The sequence below is a fragment of the Ambystoma mexicanum genome, chromosome 3q (assembly GCF_040938575.1).
Source record: "Ambystoma mexicanum isolate Mex_15411 chromosome 3q, UKY_AmexF1_1, whole genome shotgun sequence".
Taxonomy (NCBI): Eukaryota; Metazoa; Chordata; class Amphibia; order Caudata; family Ambystomatidae; genus Ambystoma; species Ambystoma mexicanum.
This window is the reverse complement of record NC_090926.1, coordinates 1008022299-1008042023: the sequence shown is the minus strand read 5'-3', so window position 1 is coordinate 1008042023 and position 19725 is coordinate 1008022299. Positions and strand designations below refer to the sequence as shown.

The 19725-nt window shown below is 48.4% G+C and overlaps 1 protein-coding gene across 4 annotated transcripts in view; it reads left to right on the top strand.

The window, feature by feature from the left end:
* Positions 1-19725, top strand: part of BAIAP2 (BAR/IMD domain containing adaptor protein 2) — a 764302-nt gene that overhangs the window by 82026 nt on the left and 662551 nt on the right. For all 4 annotated transcript variants that reach the window (XM_069655178.1, XM_069655179.1, XM_069655176.1 and 1 more), the window contains exon 2: positions 13798-13873. In XM_069655178.1, coding sequence (XP_069511279.1) covers positions 13798-13873 — 76 coding nt within the window. The remainder of the gene's footprint in view (positions 1-13797; positions 13874-19725) is intronic.

Below are 19725 nucleotides of genomic sequence, written 5' to 3'. Positions count from 1 at the left end.
ATGTAGCGCCGACTCTACTTGAACTTGCCTCATCGCTTTCAAACTGTTTTTAATCGAAGGTGTGGTTTTGCAATCCAATGTAAGCTCTGTATGGAATTTAAAGGCATTGTGATTTACATCAGGACGGACGGTGCTCAGAAGCACCCGAGTCTTGAGTGATTAGCTTCTTCAATGTTGGGTCATGAAATGCGGAGAACCCCAGGTCTGATCTCTTAAAGTGCTTTGCGGAAACATTAGTTAAGGAAAGCATTTAATTGTTGGCACCTGCATTCATATGCATACATTTTTCGGCAATTGAAATCGTGATTTGGGTTTAGTACTTACATGCCAGGAGAGTGATTGATTGGAAGGGTAGGGGGACAGGAGACAGCTCATTCTCGCAGCATTTCTTAAGTGGGTGTTTTCAGACTTTGGGAGAGAGTTGACTGCTTGTAACATTGACACTGCATTAGAATAGTCTCATTAAAATGCGCCAAGAAGTTAATGTCCCTACACAAGTAAGTTTGCCACTCCCCAACCGTCTCTGAAGTTGGCGCCTCTCCCAACTTTTGAAGGGATATCCCCATCTAAATTTTAGCCTAGGTGTGCCCCCCCCTGGATGTGTGCACTATTTTGTTAGGCAGAGAGGTGAGGGAAGCCTTTCCCGATTGGCGGTGCTAAAGCTTTGCTGTGTTTGTGCTGAAAAACGTACTTGAACAAACGCAGTAAAACTTTAATGCTACTTTCAAGAAAGGTTTCCAACGCCTCTGCATATTGCGCTATGTACTATTTGGTCTCCACACCAGACTGGGGGGGGGGTGGAGCCTCCATGTTTGCCTCACCTATTTTCTGAAGTGGCCCCTCCCATCAGCACTGAGCCCCCCTCTGAAATGTAGGTTTCGTTGCGCCCCTGTGCCACCTTATCTTTTCTTTAATGCTTGTTAGGGAGAATTCTCCTTCTAGGGCTAATTTCCCTCACCTAGTGAGTCCCCCAGCAGCTTTGCTGGACTTCTGGAGTTTATTATTTCCACCTGATAAGAGTGTACATCCTTTTTCCACTCTTACATGTGTTTTGACCTATGTGTTACTCATTGTGTGATCTTGGGCACTGGCGCACACCACTCCAAGTGCCCCTGTTCTTGTAGGGGTTACACAGCACCTTTAGTGTAGTAACCCAGGGTTGTCTTTTAGACTTCCCTCTGACTCCATTAGAGAAAGGTAAAGTTGCCATTTACTTAGTCATTTTTACCACAAAACCAGTACACCCCATCTTACATGGGGTACTGGAAAGGGCTGATCTGTACCCTTTTTCTGTCTGTACCTCCCTGAGCATTGTTTTGCTCTTTTAACTTTTAGACTTGGCTGGTGGCAGTGGTATCTACCATAACTTTTCTACTGCGATTATATTAGATAAACGTGGTACCGTTCTTGGCTATTATATTGGCCTCGAACATAAACCCGCTTGACCATAGTCTTTCTTTTGGCTCCAGTTGGGTTTATTCGCCATTTCTTTTTGTTAAAGTCCTTCTTGTGTTTTACTTTGCACGGCAAACTAGGTTCGCCTTCTTTGTTCACCGTCTTTTGGCAGACTTCTGCAGAGAAGCCCTCCTCTTGGCGCCTGGGTGTCTAGGTAGACAATGTGGGGGAGGGGTGTAGTCACCCCCTGCACAGGGTATCCTAGGAAACCAAAGTCGCACTTTGCCATGATTGGCTGAGATGGTTGTCCCAGCTGGACACCCCCCCTGCTGTGTGATTGACAGCCAGGCTGTGTGAATGGGGGTTTTGCGCATAAAAGGCAGGTCTCTTGGGCTAGAAGTCAGTTGCTTCTGGAACTACAAGGAACCAAAGAGAAGCGTAGAGAACGACGGCTGCTGCAACTACACCGTCCCGGTGAAGCCCTGCTGCAGTCCTGAGCTATCTACCCTTCGACGACTAAGAGAAGATCCAGTCCGGAGTCGTCTTCCCTTGAGCCTGGTAGGGATAACCAGCTCATCTTCAGCCAGAGAGCTCTGCCGTGGTCGTAATCGCTGCAAACTGCTGTAGTGGTCCGGATAGCCACCTGCTGAGCCTCTCCTGTGTTTAAGGAGCACACCTTTGCGTTGTCGCTGCTGTCGGCTTCATCCCTGTGTGGTGTAGACCCCCTTCAGACATCCTCCTTCACAACGAAGCTCTAGGAATCGTGGGTCTGCGGGAAACCAACAGGAACAACTGCCAGGACAACAGCTGCATCGTGGAAATAAGGTACTGTGTTCTACTCGAGGAAACTGGGTGAATCTTTTTTCTTCATCCTCAAGGCTCATCCTTGTCTTCCCTCCTTGTATCTTTTGCTTCCGAACATTGACCATATTCAAGTACTTTTTGGCTACACAGAATTGTGAACTGTCTAACGGTGTGATCTTCGGCACAGGCCTCTGGTGTCACCTAAACCTGACTCCGACCCTTTGACATTTGAACTCCTGTTTCTGAGTGTTTCTCGATACTGTCTGCCTAACCTAAATATTGCCTGTGATTTTTGCCTCCAACTCCCTCTGTGTATCTCAGGTGCTAAGTGTGTTTTTGCCCCGGTAGAATTTCATGTCACGGATGCGTGTTTATTTAGTAGACTGAACTATCAAAGTGATCGCAACCGTATCCGCGGTATCGTGTTTTGTTCATAACACCGGTTCATTCAAACGCCGGGTACTTAACTTGAGACTTACTGTACAAAGTGAATTGGTTAGTTGTAGTATATTTAACGTGTGGTTTTGTTTAAAGTTTAATAGAGGTGTTATGTTTATAACTGATGCTTTAAAAATAAATGTACTTATATTTTTTACCTGAAACCTTGAGTCAGTGTTTGCTTGAGTCAAAGTAATTGTGGTCCCTTTGTGTAATCTCTGTTACTGCTCATATACTCTTGAGATAAGCCTGGCTGCTCTGCTACTGCTACCACTATAACTTAGTAGTACGGGCTTGTACTAAAGGTAAAACTTGTATTGTCACCTGTAATCTTAATCAGGTGTAGTGGTCCCTAAGGGCAGTGAACAGGATTCTGCCTAACGATGCTGCATTTTTCCCGATGAGCACCCCCAAATATCACCACACTATTTCCATCATGGGACACTATTACCTCCCCCTACCGGCCTCAGAAATATTAATTGCCAGTGCAGTGATATGGGCTATTCGCGCCAGGGAAGGGCGCTGGTCCAGCCACCCATGGCACCGGACGTTAAGATGTATTTCTAACTTCTGACCTGGTGGGCAGAAGTTTAGGAGGCAACCCTCTGTTTAGTGAAACAGGGGAACCTTCTGGACAAGCCAGACCAATCTAGGCAGCTTGGCAGGCGGTCAAGACTAAGTCACAGGAGGGGTGAGTGTTCGGAATCCCACAATGGGCGCACACAGCAACAAACCACAAATTACTCTCAGACAACTGTATATGAAAAATAACCATACGAAAAATAACTATACTATAATTTAGTGCTAAAATACAACCACAACCTGCAAAGAGTGTTAACGCAGAAAGGGCACTAGGTCATTCTTCAGAGTTCGTTCCCTAACCTTTTGAGTCCAACCCTATGAAGAGTGGAGTCTTGTGCTCAACAGTACAGTTTTACATCAAAATGCACGATTGCGCAGATGAACAAAAAGCGCGTCTTGTAGAGGCTGTAGCAAGTCAGGAAGGGGATGGAGGCAATGAAGAATTGGTTCCCACTATTTGAGTAGGCCCTGCCCTTGGCAGCAAATCCGTGTTCAAAGGGGGAGAAGAGCTATGGAGCGCAGGCTAACCCAGCCATGCCCGAATACCTTTATGGGATACTCGCACGTAAAAACGACCGGCTGTGCCAGGGGACCACCATTAGTGATGTAGGTACTCACCGACCCTCGGGACAGTCCGGACCAAACTTCATCTGTTTAGTTGAGGTCACTAGTAGGTCTGAGTCCTGCAGTTTTGCGGTGCTTCGGCTCTCACCGGCTGCGGTGGACAATGATCGCCTGTGATGGGACAGTTGCCTTTACTCTGCTTCCAAAGGAGGTATGAAGAAAATTCCAGGGTAGCTGGTGTCTGGGTGCAGAAGAGCAGGGGGAACTGGAGCGACCGTCGCCACCAGGTAGTGACGTGGGAATTGTTTATGCAGGCAGCATTGTGCACTCTCCTTGTTTGGGACCCAGAGGAGCTAGGCCTGCGAATTTGGTGGGAAAATGCACAGGACCACAAGCAAGCAATGTCCCATGTCTTGGGTCTGCACTCAAGACTGCGGCGGTGCTGCGGATTATCCTGAGGTAGAGCTGAACAGTTGGCTGGATGGCCCAGGAACACTTCCGTAGTGGTAAGGGTTTAAGCTCCTTGGCAGGCCGCCTTGATCGAAGAAAGCAGGTGTCCGCCAGGACAGCAGTGGGTAAAGGGTGCCAAAACATTCCAAAGCGTCTCTGGCGGTTTCACAAGTCCGTTTGTTTGTGTTGGAGACTTGGCTCCTTCTGTATTTCGGTGAGAACACAGGTGATCGACCTGGAATGGCTGCAGAGCCCTTTCGAGGGGATTGGGTCCTCCGACGTATTCCATATCTATGACGGGTAATCACCACAGCTGTGCTGCTTCAGAAAATGTTCGGCTCCTGCGTCAATGACATTGATACGCTCTCCTCGAGGGCCTCCGTCGAGCCGACATCACCAGATGTTATAAGTAAAACGCACAGCGCCTGTAGCCTCAGTTCTGTGAACGTGTTCACTTCAGAGATCTCGGCGCGCCTCGGTTCTTCTGAGTTGTTCTATCGGTTCTTCGAACCAGTTTGTGAAGATTTCCATGATGTCTTTATCTTCTTCTACCCCGTGGCCGGGTTTCAAGAAGTGTCGGGACTGCGGTTCCAAGATGTCGCTGACGGACCCGCACGACGCCTGCCTCTGGTGCCTCGGTGAGGACCACACCACGGACGATTGTGACGATTGCCAGGCGTTACCTTCAAAGGCCTTGCGGGAGCGTAAAAAGCTTTCTGTCGGTAAGGTGTCCAAACCCCAGAAGTCAAGATCCACTGGGCTTTCGACCGACGATTTGAGGGGGCGACACTCCACATCGTCGGCGTAAGTCCAGGGGGTCTCGGTCCGGGAGCGGGTCCCGCCATTCCTCTGCCTCTTTGAGGCACTCACGGAAGTGCCGTCATCGGTCGCCTTCCTGGTCTGAGGACTCCGCCCATCAGCGGGTTGCTTGTCCCACCAAGCATTCCACTCCTGCGGAATGGGATTCATTCCGTAAGGAGATGATGGCGATTTTATTTCAGTCGCAGGGCTCCGTTCCATCCGCACCGTCGAAAGACGCCGGCAGGGATTATGCTAGATAACTGTTCACACGCCTTCGGGCTCGAGCGGTTGTCGTGATCACAGGGAACCTTCGAGGTCCCGGTCGGACAAGGTAGATCGCTCTAGCCATGCCCGCTTCAGGTCCTGGGCCTCGATGCCATCGAGACAGTCTGAGCCTGTGAGGTCTTCGAAGAAGACGTTGGCGCCGAGACCGTCGAAGGACTCTCTTGAGGCTCTGCCTCCGAGGAAGCCAATTGCACCGAGGCTGTCGAAGGACCCGCTTGGGGCTCCACCCTCGAGGCCTGTGTCGAAGCCATCAGTGCCACGCTCGACGCCGATTCCCTCAATGCCTTTTGAGGAGGATTTTTCGGAGGTGCCCCGGAGACCGGTGGAAGCCCTGAGGAAGGCTCTGGCCAAGTCCAAACATATGCCCTCATCCAGGGTTTTATTCCAGCCTCTTGACTATATTTCCGAGGTGGATGAAGGGTCTGATGATGGTATGGTTCCTGAGGAGGTTCCTGATGACCTATTGTCTGGTCATAGCCAGTTAGAAGACCTGTGTCAGTCGTTGCATGACGCCTGTGGTCTGGACACCTCCCCGGAGGTTGAGTTTGGCAGGCCTGAGCCGGGTACGCATGCTGAATCCTCGTACCGGCGCCTCATGTCGAGGGTCATGGAATACTTGGGGTGGTCTGCGCCACCAGGAGATTTTCTGCAGGATGATATGACAGACATCTTGGACCAAGGTCCACCAACTGACCCGGTACTGCCATTCCATATGGCCTTGCGAAGGGTGGCTGCGGCTTGGACTGCTCCATAGAGTCTCCCGGCAGTGGGCAATTCTTTGCTGAAAAAATAGCGTCCTGCCAGTAGCGATCCCAGCTACTTGACTACGCACCCCACTCCGGAGAGTTTGGTGGTGCGGGCGGCTACGGCCCCGGCAAAACAGGCGTCATACCCTATCATCCCTGCTGATGGGGATGACCAACGTTTTGATGTCTGGGCGAACGAAAGTGTTTTCTTCAGGGGGTATGGCTTTACAGGCAGCCAACTCTGTGTGTGCCTTAGCACGTTTCACTCATACTCTGCGGAATTGTGGCTCTTTGGCGGTTGAACATATTCCCGAAGGGGAGGAACGGGATGGCTTTCTTGCTCTTGTTCAGGATGGCAAGGATTCCATGTGTGAATCCGTTCAGTCGGCTCTGGACGTGGCAGATTGTGTCAGCCGGTCCATGGTGGCGAGCACCATAATGCGCAGATTTGCGTGGTTGCGGAAGTCGGGGTTTGCTCCTGATGTGCAAACCCGGCTTCTCAACATGCCTTGATGGTGAACATCTTTTTGGCAGCAAGGCTGACAAGAGCCTTGAAAGGTTGCAGACCTCCAACGCTGCAGCGAAGTCGTTGAGCTCTGCAGTTCACCAACCTCTGCCTTTTCGTCCTAGGGGACAGCAATGGAGGGGGGGGGTCCTTTCGGTATTACTCTTCCTTTGTTAGATCGAGAGGGGCTGCAAGTCAAAAGGCCACCGTAGGAGTGCCAGAGGTGGAAACCAAGCTACTTGAGGTGCCAGAGCTGCTCGGGCAGCTGCCTCTTTACCCTCAGGCACTGCAGCAGCCACTTTAGCTCAGTCATGAGGCCATGTCCCATGGTTCGCCGGTTGGGGGGGAAGGCTGGCGCAGCATCTTGTAGAATGGCGTGCCATTGCTTCAGATGTGTGGGTTCTGGAGATCATAGCCCACGGCTACTGTCTTCCCTTCCAGCACAGGCCTCACGGCCTCTGGATCTGCACCTTGCGCAGGAAATCGAAACCCTGCTGGAGAAAGGCGCCATAGAACTGGTGCCTGTAGCGGAGAGGAACAAGGGATGGTATTCCCCTTATTTTTTTATTTCAAAGAAAGACTGGGGATTGAGACCCATCATGGACTAGCTTGGTTTGAACAAGCTCCTCATGAAGGCCAAGTTCAAGATGGTTACTCTCTCTCAAGCTCTCTCAAGTCCTCCAGGCCCTTCAACTTCAGGACTGGTTGGTGTCTCTCGACCTCAAGGATGCTTACTTTCATGTGCCGATGCCTCCCAAGCACAAGAAGTACCAGGGTTTATGGGTTGGCGACTCTAACTTTCAGTTTCGGGTCCTGCTGTTCAGATTGACATCTGCTCCGGGAGTTTTCACCAAGCTCATGGTGGTGGTGGCAGCGCATCTCAGGAAAGGGGGATTCAAGTCTACCCCTACCTGGACGATTGGTTGATCAGGGCACGCTCTCCCGAGCAATTCCTGGATAATCTGTCCGTCACCTGCCACTCCCTTCACAAGCTGGGCTTCTCCCTCAACTTAAAGAAGTCCCACTTGACACCAACTCAGCGGCTCCAGTACATCGGAGCAGTGCTCGACACGTCCCTGGGACAGTGTTTCCCCTCCCCAGGTGAGGGCTCATCACATTCTGCAGATGGTGCACAAGTTTCAACATGCCCAGAGTCTCCCAGCGTTCGAGTTCTTGAGGTTGCTCGGCCTCATGGCATCCTGCATTCCTCTGGTGCCAGAGGCCAGGTTGCGGATGGGATCTCTGTAATGGGCCCTCAAGATGCAGTGGTCAGTCCTCTGGCAGAATGTCGGACCCCATTCAGGTGCTGCCCTCGGTCTCCCAGGACCACCTGTGGTGGGCCGTCGTAGGCAATCTGATGAAGGGGGCTCCTTTTTGGCTACTCTGGCCGCAGGTGACGATCGTGACGGACGCATCCCTCACGGGATGGGAAGCTCATGCCAATGAGTTGACAGTCAGCGGTCGTTGGCTGTTGGAGCTGAGGGCCGTCAGGCTTGCACTGAAGGCTTTTCTGCTGACTGTGCGAGGGAAGAATATCCTGATTCTGACGGACAACCCATTGGCCATGCACTACCACAACAAAAAGGGGGGGCAGGGTCACTTCCTCTGTGCAGGGAGGCGATGCAGCTCTGGTTCTGGGCCATCCAGCAGGAAATTTCGATCTTGGCAGTTCATCTGACCGGAGAAGAAAACGAGACGGCGGATGCTCTGAGCAGGCAGAGCGCGATCTCTCACGAGTGGGAGCTGCCCCAGGAGATTCTCCTGGAGATCTTCGCCCTTTGGGGGACCCCACAAGTGGATCTCTTTGCCTCCAGTGTCAACCGGAAGTGTGAAAGTTCTGTTTGTAGGAATTTCCTCCAAGAGGAGACTTGGGGGACGCGTTCGTGATGGAATGGTCCTCCCCACTGCTGTACACGTTTCCTCCAGACCCCGTCATCCTGCAGGTGTTATGGAGATTTGGTTACCAGATGATCCTCATTGCTCCAGCATGGGCCCGGAGAACGTGGTACCCGGACCTTCTCGACTTGTCTATCTGCCCTCTATGCCGTCTTCCCTACTGAGGCGATATTCTCACGGTAGGGGGGGGTCTGGTTCTCCATCCAGAGGTCAGATCCCGCAACCTTCACGCTTGGCTTCTGAAAGGCTGAGGTATAAGGATTGGGACCTCGCTGAAGATGTGATGGAGGTGTTGCTTTCGGCCAGACGGCCTGCAACAAAGTCCCTCTACCGTTGCCATTAGAGAAAGTTCTGCGACTGGTGCAGGGTTAAGAATGTGGATCCTTTTTCATGTGACATTCCTATGGTTCTGTCTTTTTTGCTTTCGTTAGCCCACAAGGGTCTGCAAGTGGGTACCATTTAAAGGTTACTTGGCAGTGCAGTCCATATTTAAGTGCTCGTCTGAGGAGTGTTCTTATTTCAAAATTCCTTTCATTTCTCAGTTTCTGAAAGGGCTCACTAATGTGTTTCCACCGTCACCTTTCCAGGTGCCCGGTTGGGATTTGAACCTTGTTCTAAAATTCCTAATGGGTGCTCCATTTGAGCCTTTACATTCTGTCCTTTTGAGACTGTTAACCCTTATTTTTAGTTGCGGTTACTTCCGCTCGCAGAGTGAGTTAGTTGCAGGCACTTTCCGTTAAGCCACCCTTCAGTGTTCCATAAGGACAGGGTTGTCCTTAGGTTTCGTCCGTCCTTTCTTCCGAAAGTGGTGTTGGAATTTCATTTAAGCCAGAAAGTCATTCTTCCGGCATTTTATCATCCTCCGCATCCTGGTAAGGAAGAGGAGAGGCTCCATAGGTTGGATCCTAGGAGAGCTTTAAGTTTCTACATTTCACGCATGTCCCGGGTCCGCTCTTTATAGGTTACGCTGGAAGGCATTTGGGACAAGCTGTTACTAAGCAGACTTTGTCCAGATGGATTATCTTGGCAATTTCTGAATGTTACCGCTTGGTGGGTACGGACCCTCCGGTAGGCTTACGGGTCCATTCTACTAGGGGTATGGCTGCCTCTACTGCGCTGCAGAGGGGTGTTCCTATTCGTAACATCTGTGAAGCAGCCACATGTGCTTCGGTCCATACTTTTGTAAGACACTACTCCCTAGATTCTATTCGTGGGCAGGATCTGGCCTTTGGCAAGGCGGTCCTTTACTCTGCAATTTAATTGGGCATTCTAAATTTCTATATTCTAAATTCTTTTCCCTCCTCCATACGTTGGTACTGCTTTGGGAGTCTGTCATAGAGATGGAATACGTCGGAGGACCCAATCCCCTCGAAGAACAAGTTACTTTCTTACCTGGTAACGTTCTTTCGATGGGCTGGTCTGACGATGTATTCCATATCGCTCCCTCCCTACCTGCCCCGCTACAGAATTTCTTATGCGATTGCAGCTTGCGTTTCAGCAAGGCTTTCTGTGGTCATATTGGCAGAAGATGGGTGCCACACATTCTGGGGAAAAAACTATAACTGAGGCTACGTGCGGCCTATTTATAACATCCGTTGACGTCGGCTCGATGGAGGCCCTCGTGGACAGCTCATTGATGCAGACGCCGAAAACTTTCGAAGCAGCACAGCTGTGGTGATTACCTGTCATAGATATGGAATATGCCGTCGGACCATCCCATCGAAAGAACGTTACCAGGTAAGAAAGTAACTTGTTCTTCTCTTATCCAAGATTAGCTTCACCCCAAAATCGTGGACTTCCAATAGATTTGCTCTCTTGCAGGCATCCCAGACATAGACCAATCACGGCCCATGGTGGTCTGTCATTCAGCCACTTGGACAGCCTGGCACCAGTGGTGTGGATTGGGACTAGACCGTCCCAGCCCTCTTCCTGGGCACACATACGTGACAGGCCAAAGCCCGTGACAGGCCGAAGCCCTCGAAAGTGATTGCTTTTCTCGGGAGGTTGCATGCCCAAATAAGGAAAACCTGGGTTACTCGACCTGGGTGAAGGCAAGGAACAAAATGGCCGTGGGACAGGACAAGACTTTGGCTCGGCCATGGCCACAGTCTTGAGCCAAACGCGGCTTAACCCAGTGAAAAGTAGTAAAACATGAAAAGTAACTGCTGCCACCAGTTCGTCCCAGGCACACTCATACAATCGCCAACAAATCCTTTGACGGTGTCTAGGGCCATAAACCAAAAAGGGACTCCAGCACATGGTACTGGAAGGTACATTGTGCACTGTTAAAAAGTTACCAAGAAATGGCAACATACTAAGGGAAACCTAGTTTCCCAGTACTGACAGTCTGAAGGACGTGTCAGTTTCGCCATAACAAGTGAGCAAAAGCCCAGGGGAGTTCAGCTGAAGGCTGGGCTCCACCGGAAAAAGTCAGGTTAGGATAGTCAAACAAAAGCAAAAAGTTTGGGACGGAGTCCATAATTGGAGGGAAAATTGCACTTAAATGTTTGCTAAACACCGGAGCTTTGCTCTCTGGTCCCGGCGCGCCTCCCGTCTGGCCGCCACCATAGACCTGGAAAAGGGACAAAGTCCCTTCTCCATATGACGGCAGCCATAATTTCTTATTTTTTTAATTCATTTTTGTATTCTTTGGGAGATCGACTGCGCAGGCACTGCGCACCTCCTGATGTGAAAACCATGCACCCCCCGGGGTGCAAATGGCTTTCATGCCCTGCCAGGAGGGCGGACATGGCCTTTAACGGCCCACAGCCCAAGGTCATTTTCATATCTTGTTTTGTCTGCCAGTATTTCTGCTGTGCCATAATGTTTAGTGTAGAAGATTGGCCTGTTTCTTGGAATAATTCGTAATGTGGCTGTTATTTGTTCGGTTTGATGTTTAGCAGGTGAGTCGTATACATTATTTTTCTGAGAACCGTTATCCGGCAGGTTGTTTTCCATGGTGACACCTGCAAGTATATATTCCCGATTTGTGCTGTGAGACATTTCCTTAAGTATAATCATATTTAACACTTGCAAAATCTCCTTTTTGGCCTGCCTTTTTATTTACTTTTGTTCCAGATCTTTGGATAATATTTATACCATCCAACTCTACCTTTTCCATGGACCAAGTTTCTTGCAGTATTATTCCCAAGTAGTCCTGTTCGTATAATCCCCCCTCCTCGTAATGAGCATATGCAAGATAACAAATGTAAAAGATGACTGTGGTTTAGGGTCTGGTCCGGATTGCAGGCTGTGAGGTAACCGGCTCCAAGACACAGGGCCTCATTACACAGATGGCGCTAAGGGATTGCCAGCACCGGTGCGGTAATCCCTTAGCGCCATACTACGGGGTCCCTCAGCAGGTCTCGTCCTTAACGTGTGGCCAGACCACACATTAAGGAAGGGACCTGCTGAGGGACTTCAGGGCAAATAACGGTACCGCTAATGGCGGTACCGGTATTTGCTCCTTTCCCATTGAGCCCTATGGGGGCTCAAATGGGAATGGGGAAGGGCCTTGGTGAATGGGGAATTACCGCCCGCCAACCTTGGAATTGGGCAGTAATTCCCCCATTCACCAAGGCGGAATCGGTAAAATACCGGCGGCAACCATGGCGCTAATAGCGCCATGGTTACCGCCTTCTGTTTAATGAGGCCCAAAGTCCTGTCGCCATCTCCTGTTGTTCCAATACTAGTTTTATTCATAGGTGCTTTAAAGTTTGCCACTTTGATGTTGCGAAGCTATGCAGTGTGGTGGGAAAGTCAAAATCGTCTCGTTTGCTTTCATGCCTACCTGGGGTCGTACAGTCTGAGCATCTAGTTTGGCAGCTATTGCAAGATATCCAGCTCTCTTGCTGACGGGCGCTGCTCCCTTGAATGGGTGTGTTGAAGCCTTAGTCATTCTCGCCTCTGCAGGAACGCTCCTTACAGACCCGGAAACGTTTCCTTTGGTATTGGCAGCTAATCAGCCAACAGCTGACCATGGAGCCTTTCCAATGGCCTGCCTAAGCCTGTAGCTGTTGGTGCTGGTGCACGAACTAGTACGAATTTGTTTCTTTACGCTGTCCGTCTTCTGCTCACAGTACATTCAGACTTGATGCCTGCTGTATAGAATCCGTCAATGTTGTGATTCAAACGATAGATGGTTTTGATAAACCGTAGGGTCTTCTGTTACCAGTTTTTGCGGTTGGGGGGTTGGGTGAGTGATTCAGGATGGGCTTTAGTGCCAAATGTGAAAGTTGGGCGGAGGAGGCAGGAGTGAAGCGCGTTTGTAGGTGCATAGGGGAACTTTTCTTTTACTCTCTCCGACGAGGTGAGGGCTAGTTATCACTGGGTCAGACATTTGTTGGGATTTCTGCCCTTTTTTATACACTGGAAGCAGAAAAGATTCTCTCCTTTCCGGCTAGACCGTTTGAAGAGACTGATTTTGGGCCCATGGCCGTTCACTGTTGCAGTCTTGTGTTTCTGCATCAGGATCAGTTACACCTCTGCAAGATGAGAACACCAAGTCCCTAACCCTGCCCATAGGCCGTCTATTGAACGTTTCACTGCTTTTTAGAGGCCATCCAGCAGTTCCACAGAGATTGAATGACTGCCTCAAGCTGAAAAGTACAGTAGGATTCGTGTTTATAAAAAAAGTGGTTTGCCGCCTGAGCGAGAGTTATCTTGAGGTTCTTTAGAAAGATGCTGGTGGCAAATAGCCCTTATTTGTTTTGTGCGGTGTGGTGGTTGCTTTCTCACTACTTCCCTGCTGCAATAGTTCTGAATATTAGCTGCCATGCCCACTGCTGTCCTTACGCCCTCTTCTGAAGACAGTTTATGCCATACTTTATGAAATGCTTTAGAGTATTCCACCATCGTCTACGTTGCTGTGACTTATTTGTTGGTCTTCCAAATTCACTTGTGACCCAGTTTAGGGTGTCGCTTGTAAAGTACTTTGCATGCACTTTGTCGGGCGTTTGGCGTGTCTGTGAAAGCTGCTTCATGACGCACTTACATTGCTAAAGACTCCAAGCTTTCTGAATTGTCTAATTGCGCCCTCTGTTACAACAGCCTGTAAGGTGTTGGAGTTTCTGGATATATCCGTTTCCCTACAAACTTCTAACATCCGAATTTAAACCTGTTAAGGTCTGATTTCTCTGAAATGTGTGTTTTGGCTGGTTTCCCACCCATCCTGAATAAGGGACTGTTCGCATTGTGCATGAATAACGCTAAATTCCTTTGGTTTGTACATAGTTTTGAATTGTGTAATACCAGAGCTGTCTGATGGAATATGCTGGTCTATCTTCCCTGAAATGTTTCTGTAAATCTTATATTTTTTTTCTTTTTTTTAAGACCATCATGGAGCAGTTTAATCCCACCCTCCGGAACTTCATAGCCATGGGCAAGAACTATGAGAAGGCTCTGGCAAGTAAGTACCCGTTTACAGCACTAGAGCCTCTGTCTTTTAGATTGGAACCAAAATGCCATGTTTTGTGAAATCGCAATTTCTCCTACAATGGCTCGAAATGAACAACGTTGCGTGTATGTTTAGGATAAACTAACGTGTGTTTTTGGGGGAAGGGAGTGGGTTTCTAACCTGTTTGCTACGGTTTACTTTTATTCCAGCTTATCGAACTACTAGTTTGTTTACCCAAACACAGGGGCGTATGAGACCCATAAAAGCTGGGGCTGGGGGTGGACGGGGGCACAATGGGGTCTTTGTTTTTTTATTTGTTGTGTTGTAGTAAAAAAACTCGACTTTTCACAAAATGAAAACAGCAGTACGTATTAAATTACATATATCACTGTATAAAACACAAGAACAGGAGGAAAGAAAACCTAAGAAAAGCAGTTCAGAGTATGAAATCCTCCCAGCGATGGACCTTTAGAGAGATCTTTTATAATACTCTCACCTGCGCTTTAAGTGCAGACGCTTTATGGAGTTTCACCAACCCTTCCTATCCTATTCCACTTGAACCCTCAATGATGGAACATGAGTGTGCCCCTTTACAGCAGTGTATGGGCTGCAATCCTACCTCGGCACCAGGGTATTCACTGGATTTACATGGATAGCAGAACAAGTGCTGTTCTTGAATCTCGAGGCTCTGCTATATTTGTTTCTGGGTCACGCAGATGGCTTATGGTGGCCTCTATTAAAAATGGTCTACAACTCATTCAGCTGGTGGTGGGTACCAAAAATGTAGTTGCATCCCTATTTTAAAACCAGCATTGGTAACGCAACCGTTTGAGCTTTAATGTAGGCATGGAAAAGGCCCTTACCAAGCACTGCCATAGTTAGGTACCCACTGATGGTAGCAGCTGCAAAATGGCGCAAGTACCTGAACATTTAATAGGAGTGCCTGGCAAATATCCAATACGTATAGACAAGCAAACACTTGCCATTGCTGGTTTTTAGCAGGACTTCAGTGAAGGAGATGCATAGTGCTAATAGAGTGATTGATTTGTGATTGTGCATAGGCACTATACAAATAAACAATGTGTTTCAAAGCGCTTCAAGGGGGGGGGAGGGGCGCATGGGAGAAATAGTTGCATTCTTACAGGTCCTTGAACCAATTAAGAATGTGAAGAATAACTATCCTCATCCTGACAACAGGATAGTGCAATGAACAATTGAGAAGAAAAGGAGTGGATGAAGGCATCCCTGGATAAGACATTTGTATTATACCAGTAGTATGTTTCCAGCTCCAACTAAGTTATTAACTACATAGGGCTTTGTAGTAAACCTCCCCAAGTCAGTGGCTTTATCTTAACCAGAACTGGCACTTTACGTGCCCTTTATAGATAATTCCAGTGTTTTTTTTAAAGGCATAGGTTATGGTGTAAAATGAGTCTGCGGGCCGAGTAGCATCCATCCATCCACCAAAAACCCATGGAAGTTGCTAAGATAGCCCAAATAACATGATGCTGTGTCGCAAGGCAAGATGCAACGCACCCTGGCACCTGCTCCCACTACAGCACAAGTCAGAGGTGAATATATACCTCATTTAAAGTTGGTCCTGACTTCAGACCTAGGCTGCAGGTAGGATTGAGTGAAAAGGGAGTTGATGCAGGAACAGCCTGCTGTGACTGTCTCTTCCTGGAGAGGAACCAGACAGCAGCGCAGATGACACTGGGGCAGTGGGAGAGCGCCAAGCCTAATCTCCCACGTTCCCTCTAATAAATCATCCCCATGCCGGTCTGCATCTGGGAGAGGGGGGGCCACTTTGTCTATCAGGCCCAATCAATGTGCAGGCAGATATGGTGTAGTGTATATATCTGCAATTATTACAACAAACTACTTCTAATCGTCCTCGTGCAGGCCTCGTGAGCATGGATCAAGCGTTAGAAAGCAGACTCATTCGTGACTGCATCCTTTATCTGGGAACATGAGGCGACGCACCATTCTTCCTTGTACAAATCTCCCCTCTGTACCCTTCTATACTCCACATTCTCGTCTGCTGTACACCCTTTTCTTCCAAATGTCTTCCCTGCACCCCACACCAAGTCGCTCCTCTGACACACTGCCCTCTGTACTTGTCTCATTTGCAAAACCTGAAGCGAAGCACCTCCTATGCCATTTCTGCCCTACACCACTCTACCTGTGTTCTGGACTTTCCTGCACCCCTCTCTCCTAAAAACACTGGTCACCCTGTGCTGAAAACCATCCCCATCTTTCATCTGCACTCCGTTTTTGTTCCCATCTCTCCCCTCCCTTGCTCCTCCTTTTTCTGTCCTCTGTACCCTTTCTACCATTTTTCACTTTGCAGTCCCACACTACTGCACCCCAGTCCCTTGCTTCCCTTTCCCCCACGGCCAATACCCCACAACTCTCCTCTACACTTACTCAGCACTTTCTCCTCCGTCTTCAGAGCACCCTCGATATCCTGGCTTACATTTCACAGGTTTTCTCTTGCACGCCTTACATGACCAACCACTCCATATAGATTCTCAGAATAAGCTGAAACAGGCATGCCAGATCCATGACCTTAAAATGGTCCATTGATACCTGCAAGCATTAACACGTAAGAAATGGTCAGGAGCATGGATATTTGGAAGGGGGGGGACGGACACAAAAGTCACTAAATCCACGTACTGCTGAGGCTCTACCCCAAAAATCTGATCGCACTGCGACCACTCAAGAACGCTTACAGAAATAGCCAGGCTGAATAAAACGGGGTGAAGCTTAGCCAAGACCTACAGAAGATTAGCACTTTATTTCTGTTAGGCGATGCGCAGGATCGGCACCAACAAATGGTTTATTTTGGGCAGGAACAGAGTTCAGGTCTTTGTGGGTAATAGTTTGCTTTATGGAATATAATAACACTTTGGTCATATCGCTTCATGCTAGATGCTTTCAGCTTCTGGGCAATGTAATAACAGGTATTACACTCATTTGAAACAACACTGAAGTTATGACCGGTTAAGTGGACCCTGCTGCTGGGTTTGAACTAGCAAAATGCAGGTAGCCCTCATGTCCGAGACCATGTTTTAGGTGTAGTACCATCCAAACTTCAAGCAGGTGTGAGTTGATGGGAAGATGTGGAGGGGTGTGCCTTAAGTGAGGCCTATTGATATTCTAGTATACATCAAGTGATTTCCCTTGACTACCTTAGACATTACTATGCAAAAAGCACACATTCCACGTAGCGGCCTCTCTTGATATTGGCTCATTTTACTTTATATGGTTTCATGGGGATTTCGTATACAATGTCAGGCTGATATCTCAGGTAGTGTCTGCACTTTGCAAGCCAGGCCTGGGGTACAGGGACATCTGGGATAAATTTCAGTCTTCACCAGATTATGTGATCCTGGGCGAATCGTGTGACCCTCCACTGTGCATTATTTTCTATATATGTTTACTTGGGATCACCTAGAAGGTACTCAGTTGGCAGTGTACACTATAACGAAATGTCTCAATCATAAATGTTCTAACAGTTTCTTGTTGCTCCATGTATGCGAAGCATGTTGAGTGAGGGTGAAGGTCAAAGTGTCACAGCAATAGATGTCACCTCCAGTTGGGGGACAGGGTCTCATTTTGGGAAGCAGTTATAGATGCATAGAATTGGTAATGTTTTTTTGCAGAGGAACTTATCGGGTGCAGTCAGCATGATCCAACTCTAAGGAAATAAACTAGAAACAATCTCAAAGTAACCTGATGGTTTAGGGGCACTAGTATAGTGTAAGCGGCAAAAATAATTGAGCACCCTTCTCCTTAAAGGCAATACATAATATATTAAACAGTGTTGTGGAATTTGTATAAAAAACTGCATGTACATGTAAATATATTCTGGCTCCTATTGTGCACCCTTGATCCTCTGCTTTATAGGTGAATGGCCTCTATTTTTTTGTGCGGCCTTGCAAGCCCGTGTTGGCCAATGCTTGGAGCTTAAATGTGAGCCCTGGATGCCCATCAGTAAGGAAAGAAAAAAGCCGTTCCAAATGCATACTTGGCAACCCTACAGATTTAGGCAGTAGGCTACTGCTTTTGAAGCAGCCCTATCGCCTACAGATTTCAGTGACCGATCCTACTGCTTTTTACAGTGGCAAGTAATTTATGTGATTCTGAGGCAGACCGCTTGAGACCAGCCCAGGACAAAGCATGCACCGCATGAATTAGTCTGTCTGTACAGTGGGCTAGTAGGCTATTACTTTAATTGGGCTCAGTCCACTCCACTGACCTGTCGGCTACGTGACTCTCTCCTGCACTCTTGCCAGTACAACCCTTAGGTGAATCAGCAGTGAAAGCAAGTGGCAGAGTGTAACATCATCACACAGCATCTGCCGACAATTTGGTGTTAGCATTCAGAATTATACATTTCTAACATTTCAACATAATTCCATGTTGGCTGTTTGTATGTTTTGTATTTTCCTGTGATGTCATTGTTATGGGAATTATTATTTTTCAAACTTGAAAAATCCTTCATCTTTTTGGTCACAGAATGTTGGCTAGTATGCAAATGTGAGGTTTGGCACTGGCTTTAGCACACTTTCATGAATTGAAAAACCTGAGGGCGGCACTGGCAGGGCCTCAGGTTTATCAGTTCATGAAAGTGTGCCACTGCCTGCGTCAGATACAGTTTATAAACACGCGCAGATTTTTGCAAAGTGATCTGGGAATCCTGGCATCTTAATGTTTCATTTAAACGTAAGCAAGGATTCCCTGATGAGTTTTGCAATGTAGCACGCATGTTTAGAAACTATATATCTCACATTGGCACACTGAATCCACTCCAAATAAATCCACTGCCAACGTCCGATATACAGTTTATAAACGAGCGCGGCACGTTGCAAACTTATCAGGGAATCCTGGCCTCTTTATTCCCTGATCAGTTTTGAAATGCGCTGCGCGTGTTTAGAAACTATATCTGACACTGGCACAGCTGCACATTCCCTCCAATAAATCCTCCCCATGCTGCCCTGAGCCTCGGAGGGGGGGTGGCACTTGACTGACCTACCTTACGGTAGCTGCTGCCTGCTCAGCCTTACTCTGTTTCCCTCGATAACACACAACCTGTCATGAGCACAGAGTCACTGCAGCACACGTCGATGCCTGGCTTCTCCTTTGTTCTGAAAAACGAAGGCTGAGGCTGCACAGCAGTGCACTGTGCAGGCAGGGCACGTGCAATTTGTTTGTTCCCCAGCCTGGGCACATTCATTATGCGCAGGCGCGAGGCAGCAGCAGAAGTTGCAGACAGTTGAGGTGGCCCCCTCCAGTTCGGCAACAAATCATGGGTCACGCCACACTCTTGGCTGGCCTAGATTACCACGCTTGTGCAATGTGCACAAGCGTGCTGCTTCAAGGGTACGCTGCACACTGTGCTTGGAGCAGCATACATACATGCGTGTTTTAATGTATTAAACAGCACACTTTCTGAGAAAAATTGTCTAAAAAGCCAGAGCGTTTGCAATTGTTTTGTAGGTTAACACCAGTCCAAAAATCCTATACATGCATGTCACCAACAGTGCACAGGAACATTAATGCTTTCATTAATGGAATGCTTTGCTATTAAAAATGACATCCCACAACCCCCGCCCCCCACACATCAGCCCTCCCTCTAACCACCTGCTCCAACCCCCAAAATCAGCACATCGGCCCAGAATTGCCTCCCCGTCCCTCTTCCTTGTCCCAGTGCTGACGTATGAGGCACCTTCCCTCATAGATAAGTACAAGGACGAGGAAGAGTGGAGCAAGATGTAATGAAGATTACAGGTAACTAAGCCAGGCATTACCTCCATGTCCCGCTACCTCATCCCAGTACTTGTGTATGAGGCAAAGTGCCT